Source organism: Aptenodytes forsteri, unplaced genomic scaffold, assembly GCF_000699145.1.
Source record: "Aptenodytes forsteri isolate BGI_AS27 unplaced genomic scaffold, ASM69914v1 Scaffold83, whole genome shotgun sequence".
NCBI lineage: Eukaryota > Metazoa > Chordata > Aves > Sphenisciformes > Spheniscidae > Aptenodytes > Aptenodytes forsteri.
This window is the reverse complement of record NW_008795371.1, coordinates 3392339-3399764: the sequence shown is the minus strand read 5'-3', so window position 1 is coordinate 3399764 and position 7426 is coordinate 3392339. Positions and strand designations below refer to the sequence as shown.

Here is a 7426-nt window from a genome sequence, read left to right as displayed (position 1 = left end):
GCGTGGAGACTCCGGAGGTGGCTGGTGGCCAGCTGGGGAAGGGTTAAGCTGCAGGGAGGGGAGACAGCAGAAAAATTCCTTCCAGGCAGAGTAACAGTTTCCCTGCCAGGGGAAGTGGAGGCAGAGCCCACGGGAGCACAGCTGGCCCAGCCGCCGGAGGGGAAGCAGAGGAAGGGGCCTCGAGCCAGCCTGGAGGCTAGTGGCCAGATGAAGCTGTGGCGGAGCCAGGGGCGCAGGGCACCTGGCTTGAGGAGCCCTGCTGCTCAGGGACCTCGCTGCCTGGCCCGTCCCCTGCAGCCATGCTCACTCTGACCCCCAGGACCAGCCCTGCTCTCCCCAGGCCTCGGGGACACTAGCCCCAGCCCTACAGACTGCACGTGCCCCGCTGAGCTGTATGGGGCTTGCAGCTGCCCTGTCTGAGAGCAGACCAGGGATGCTCTGCAGCAGAGAGAAGGCAGGAAAGCTGGCAGGAGGGCAGCGGGCACTGGCAGGTTGCAGGCTGGTGACCCTGCCTCCAGTGGCCCAGAGCAAGGGACGCCGCCACTGTCACAGCCCAAGCGGGGCCACCATGCTCCCCCCCACCTGCTCTGGAGAGCAGGACAGGCTGCAGTCAGGAACCCTGCCCCAGAGCCCATGCTGCAGCAACCCCAGCCCTCCCCCGGGTGGGGTCCAGGGCCCCATTTCCCACCCCCATGCAACAGCCCGGGCACCAGCCTCTGCCAGCTGAGAGCCCCCCAGAGCTGCAGCTGCCCAGCAAGAGCTGCGCAGAGGCCCCTGGCCCCCACAGCCCCCCCTCCCGGTGCTCCCCCTGGAGCCGGGTCAGCAGCACCCACAGCAGACAAAGACACAGGTTCACACGGTAGTTTATTAGGGCACAGGGACATGCTCCAGGAGGCCCCAGCCTGGCCTGGCCCCAACCCTGCAAGCCGGCTGCTCTTCTCCCCCGCAGCTTTCGGCACAGGCTTGCCCAGCCCAGACAGAGGCAGCAGGCAGCTCCCTCCCCTCTCACCGGCAGCGTCTCCCGGTCCAGCAGGTACCACCCACACTGACCCCAGCTCCAGAGCTCACAGCAGCTCTGATGAGCAACCCTGACCAGACTGGTACCAATCCCAGCCTGGGGTGCCAGACCCAGCGAGCATGACCCAGGGTGGGCGCAGGGATGCCAGGCAGGAGACAGCCCAGCCCAGGGACGATGGAGGAGATGACAACCTACGGCTCCTCTGGGAGCCATCAGCTACAGGTGCAATTTTACAACCGGGAATCCCAAGAAGTGCTGGGAGAGGCAGGACCTGGCTCTTCGCCACGCAGCGAGGAGAGGCTGTGCATCCACGGGGAGGGAGGAGGGAGGGGAAGAAAGGCCACCCTCATTGTTGGGAGACCAGAGAGCAGAACCACACCAAGGTCCAAGGTGATGGACAGGCGGACAGCACCACCTCCTTCTCGCTGAGCCCCATCGCTACTCCCTACCCTCTGCCAGCCAGCCAGGCACCCCGGCAGCACACTGTGCCCACCGTGTGCCACACAGGCAGAGACCCAGAAGGGGCAGAGGGAGCCCAGCGGAGCCCAGCTCCTCTCCCCAGCCAGCCCAGGCCACAGCCCACGTGCGTGGGCAGCACTCCCCACCGCAGGACGCTCACATGAACTGTGACAGGTTGGGCACTTTGATGTTGATGTCTCCGATGTTGATGTTGCGAGGGATCTCTGGCAGGTTGATGTTCTTCACAGCCGAGACCGCGCGGGAAGGAGCGGCTGAGAGGCCTCCCTGCCGACAGGAGGGACCAGTGACCACCGGCCCCTCACCCCCGCAGCCCCCCTGCGAGGGGCTCCGGGCTGCTCCCGGCTCAGCCCCGTGCTTTGCCACAGGAGCATCCCCAAACCGAGCCCTGCCCCGTGCTGCCCTGCCTCCCCCAAGACCCAGGGCTCGGCCACGTCCCCCCACACGCGGCTCGGCACGGGTGCACCTGGGGAGCAGCCACACCCGCCTCCCACCCCGCTGAAGGACCCGGTCCTATTAATAGCACAGGATCAGGAGCGGCAGGGGCAGCGCGGTGCTTCCCGGCAACCAGAGCACAGCTGCATGTTCACAATGACAGCGCAAACAGGGGCAATAAACTTCATTACCTCAGGTTATTAACCTTGATGGGAACAGCCATTTCCATGCTCGGGCTGCTCCCTATGCTCCTGAACAGCATGGAACACAGCTGGGAGGGATGCCCCAGCCCTCTCCATGAGGACTCAGGCAGGCAGAGACCACGGATACTGGGGATACCCCATATGCGCCAGCCCCAGACGCCACAGGCTGCCCCCCCTCGCAGCCTGGAGTCCATCAGCCTCCCACAGGGGAGAGCCACAGCATCGCCACTCACCTCTGCCTTCTCCAGCTTGCTCTGGGCCTCCACCTGCGCCACGATCTCGTTCATGTTGGTCTCCAGCACCATGCCGCCTATCACCACCTCCTGCAAGATGTGGTGAACCTGCAAGGGAAGGGAAGGGAAGGCTGGGAGCAGCAGCAGCCACAGTGCCTGCAGGCTGGTGGGGAAGTGCGTCGGGGACTGGCATTTCCCCGAGAGACACAAATCCAGCCCTGTCCTCCCCTCAGCCCACACAGTCCTGGCAGCCGGCTGCCCGGAGGGCAAGAGGGCGGCCATGGTCCTCAGCACAGGGGGAGTCCAGCAGTCCCATTTACTGCTTGTACCTCTGCTCTAGAGGACACCTACCACAGAGGCCAGAGCAAACGTCGCCCACTGGACCACCAGGCACAGGGCAGACCCTAGAGAGGCCAGGCCTGACCCGGCCCGCTGGCACACCCTGGCTGTGCCATCTCTGAAGTTTGATCCCTCCTTGGGCCGGGACCCAGGTCACACCCGGGAACAGCTCCCTGCCTAGAAAGCGTGCTGCAGAGGAGCCCACAGGGCAGCAGAGACCCCAGGGCCTCCCGGAGCCACCTGGCAGGATGCTTCTTCCCAGAACCAGTTTCTTCTACCCAGAAAGCCAGGCCAGAGCCCAACTTCTTTGCTTTCTCTTAGGAAAGACAAGACTGTGACACACGCACATAAAAAGCACAAAACTGCTAAGAGAGTCTGCTCCCTTCCCCAGGGTCCGCCCGGGGTCCAAGGATGAAACAGAGCAGTCTCAAGGCAGTGAGCCGCTCCCTCCTGCCAGCCCCCGCCGAAGAGCACCGGCAGGACCACACACCCACAGCAGGAGAAAGCGCCCGTTCTGGTTTGCAATCCAAGAAAACACAAACAGCCCCAGGGCAGCAGCTGGGCCCTGCCGGGCAGCCGCGACCTGTGACAGCACCTTCAGCTCCACCGCCCCGCACAGCCCAGCCTTCCTTGCTAAGTCAGCAGCTCCCAACAACCACCCAGCACAGATATGAATTTATGGGTCTCTGGTTACTTACGTGAAATAGGCTATTACTGGAAGATGGTTAAGTTGTTACATCGTTTTATGGCTTCATGATGGCAGCTTGCACTTGTAAACACTGTGTGGCAAATACTGCCAGGACAATGCTATGAAAAATGACGCAAGCTGGAGAACCTGCTAGAAGGGGGAAACCCAGCTTTGTGCAAACGGCGAGCCTGATGTCCTGCAGGGCTCCCCAGGGGTCCCGTCCTGCTCTGACAGCACCAGGAGCAACAAGGTGTGCAGGATCAGCACTGCACAGGGTGAGCCACAGGCGATACAGCACCTTCCCGGGACACCCGCAGCGCAGGAACCGCTGTCCCGCAGCACAGCCTCAGATCAGCCCAGCCCCGGCAAACACCGCGCTAGATGGTGCTAGCAGCTCCCCGCAACAGGAGAGCATCTGGGCTGCAGGAAATGTTGTTCCTTCAAGATCTGGCTTCAGCCCAAGTTGGACCAAAACCAACAGGGCAGAAATCCCAAGCAAGCTTTGTTTTTCAAACCGAAACACAGCACTTCCTGAACAAACCGTGTCCTCTCCAGGACCTCACAGCTGCTTAGCAAAACTCACGTTCTCCTCCAGGGTACGAAGCACAACCAGGGGCTGGGCAACAGTCTCCCCTGAGCCTCCCCATGGCTTCGTGGCTCCAGTCTCCCCTTGCAAAAGAGGGATCCCTGCAGCTCTGAGGTTGCTGCTTCCAAAGCTGGAAGCCTAAAAGCACTGGTGTCACTGGTGCCCAAGAACCACAGACCCAACAGCCCCATCCAGCTGCCCGCTGCAAGAGTGGGGACCCGAAACCCGCAGCAGCTCTCATTTCACAGACCCTGCACTGCATACAGAGTGTAAGGTGTATCTTAAGGCAGTAATAGAAAATCACAGGACCCAGACAAGGCTGCACCCAAATCCCAGCCAGAGCCTGCTGGGTTGGGGATGTTCACAGCCGAAGCCTCTACTCGACAAATCAGCGCTTTCCCGTTGACATTGGCCTCATTTCTCCTGTTCTAGTCGGGAACTCACGAACTCTGCAATCCATCTGCCAGAGCAGAGGGTAGCACCATGCCCTGCACAGCTCTTGACAAACTAAAGTCCTGGAGGCAGGGCTCCATGGGAGCACTGGGGCAGCATCACAGCCACGGAAAGCCCTGCCCGGGCATCTGAGGGGCAAGACCTGGGGACCAGCAGGACACATCTGTGTATTCCCAGCACCCCTAACGCCGCCTGTCTGTAACCAAGCTCTTGGAAGCACGGGTACTCAACACGAACACATCTGAGAAATAAATACATGCCAAATGTAGAAAGAAAGATGAGAGGACAAACTGATAGTGGCCAAGGACTGAAGTCAAGGCTGGGAAGCAGCGGGAGCACAGGACGGGAAGTAAACAAGCCTGACTGGTAGGGGAGCCTCGGGGTGACCAAGCCCAGGGCCTCCCCTATCAGAAACCCTCCCAGCTCCTGTCTCCTTTGAACCCTTTGCTTGGCAGGAGAGTTCAGAGGAAGGGCAATGCATGCTACTGCTGGCAAAACAGACAAGCAACAGGGTAATCTCTTCTGCCTGTGGGCTGCGGATTGAGTGTAAAGCTGCCGGGTCTTGGTCACACCACAAAATAAGTGACTGAGAGTGCATCCTCCCCCAGATGTGGCCAGAGGTGATCTGGGTGGCTGCCGTCACTTCTCCCACAAGTACTTCTCCTTCCTTCTGACTTCCTCCTTCCTCCCCTTTTGCTTGCTTTGATAAGAACACTTTTGCTGACGAGATAATCAACCTTGTAACATTTCTAAAAGTCTACAGCCAGGCAAATTATGAAATCAAAGTCTTACTTCACCAGTTGCTAATACATTCAGCTGATCCATATCGCCTTCTAAGAAGATTTGCTAACACCATTCCTCTGCCAGAGTTCATAAGTTGGAATTGCCAACAGAAAGGGAACATTTTACAGCCTTATTGATTTTTTTGCACTTCTCTTTTTTGTTTTCAACAAAGCAAGAAAATCCTTATCAACAGCAACACAAGTCCAGCACACATCAGCTAAGCCTCTCCTTTCTCTAAGTGTAGTCCCAGCTATCTTCAGCCCCATCTATGAGAAGATCAAAGAGGATAGGTTTCCACCCAGAAACTCTGTCCAGCTAAAGAGGAAGCATTAAAGGCTGTGACTCAAACGAAAGTTTACCAAACACTTTGTATTCCAAACGCTCCCATTGTTCCTTACCTTTTTTTCCCTGCAGCTCTAGTAAAATGTTAACAAGACTCCCAATGGGTCCCACAGTACAGCGAGAAGAGGCAAAATGCCCCTGCACAATGCCAAAGCCTGCCCAGCCCCACCGGTGCCCGCCCATGCAGAAGACCAAGAGCGAAGCCTCAGCGCAGATCTCTGTCACTTGACCGCACAGTTACCCAGTGTCGGTGGCAGTCACCAGCCCACACACATCCCCATCGCTGTGCTGCAGCAGAGAGCACAGCCCCGCCGCAGTAAAATGCCGCTGGCAACGGGGCGAGCACTGGAAGCCAAAAACCAGCTTACCCCTGGAGGACTCGGAACAGAGCCCAGCGACTTGGATATCTTGGAGGACACCGTGAGCGGCTAAAGAAGACCCCAAGCTGACAACTTCCCCACCCAGGATTTCAATCTCTCCCCAAAAAGTGACCCCTAATGTACCAACAGCATCTCCTGAAAGGCTCCAGAGCTCAAGGCTGGGCCAGCTCCTGCCCACGTGAGTGCAGGCTCTAGGGAGGGCAGGGCTGGGAGAACGATGGTGCTGGCCCAGAGGAGCACACAGAGCCTACAACCCACCTTGTCCATGTGGAAGATGAGGTCCAGCTCACAGACGTTCTCAAAGCACTTGTCCAGCGTCTCCACAAACACCTGAGGGAGCAGGAAGGGAAGGTCAGTACAGATGACCACCGCAAGATGCTTCCTGCACACAGCCCCAGGGCCTGCAGGCAAAAAAGCCGCAGCCCGGACCAGAAACTCGTTTCACCCCAGGGTGTCACCCTGAGAGGGAACAAAACCCTCTCAACAACCCCATCTCCCTTCGATGGTAGGAAAGTGCCTGTTCCCAGAGCAACCACAGGCAGGTCCAGCCTGGGGGCTGACCAGGACCCCCAGCACTGTGGCAGCAGCCAGAGGCAGCGTGGGGTAGGGGGATTGCCACATGGGCACCAGTGCCAGTCCTCACTACATCACAGAAATCAGGTCAAGAAGCCCTGACCTGCCTAGGAGAGAGCTTGTCTTGGCAAGGGGCCTGCGGCTGGAACGAGAGCCTGGCCCTGCTGGGCCGGCTGCAGAGGGAGGGCATGGCAGGTCCAACCTGGGCAGCGCGGAGGGCTTCTCCTCCGGCCCTGGACAGGCTGTCTCACAGCAGCGGTGTGTACCCACTCGCTGTTGCCTTAAGGCGCTGCCGGTGCTGCCCGCACACCTGGAACCTCTCATTGCATGGATCTGATCAAGCCCCAGCTCAAGGGGCCTGGCACAAGGTCAAGGGCACCGAAACACAGGACTCGGCCATTCTGGGGGGAATCCGAGGCGTCAATGTCCTGATCCGCTGCAGCGCTGGGACAATGGCGGGTCACCGTGTCCGGGGCAGGGCTGCAGCCCACCAGAACAGCCTGAAAGGGGCCAAGTTATGGGAACTGCGTGATCACAGGGCGGGTGACCCGAGGAGGGCAGGCGGCCTCCTGCCAACTCCTGTACCGACACTCTCATGCCTGCCGTTAGCCGGATTTAACAAAGGTCCTTTTACAAGTCCACAGTGTTTGAACACAATTTTAAAAATGCACTTGTGGTTTTGGGCCCCTCACTACAAGAAAGACATTGAGGTGCTGGAGCGCATCCAAAGACGAGCAACAAAGCTGGTGAAAGATCTGGAGAACAAGTCTTATGAGGAGCGGCTGAGGGAACTGGGGTTGTTTAGCCTGGAGAGAAGGAGGCTGACGGGAGACCTCATCGCTCTCTACAACTACCTGAAAGGAGGTTGTAGCGAGGTGGGTGTCAATCACTTCCCCCAAGTAACAAGCGATAGGAC

At 59.1% G+C, this 7426-nt stretch overlaps 1 protein-coding gene across 1 annotated transcript in view; it reads right to left on the bottom strand.

Annotated features, from left to right (window-relative positions):
- Positions 1–854: 854 nt before the first annotated feature.
- The window catches only part of LOC103899895 (AP-3 complex subunit sigma-2), a 7892-nt gene continuing 1320 nt past the window's right edge, over positions 855–7426 (bottom strand). Inside the window, exons 3-5 of the mRNA XM_009280460.1 lie at positions 6196–6267; positions 2367–2474; positions 855–1762 (exon numbers count right to left, since the gene is read on the bottom strand). Coding sequence (XP_009278735.1) covers positions 1634–1762; positions 2367–2474; positions 6196–6267 — 309 coding nt within the window. The 3' untranslated portion in view covers positions 855–1633. The remainder of the gene's footprint in view (positions 1763–2366; positions 2475–6195; positions 6268–7426) is intronic.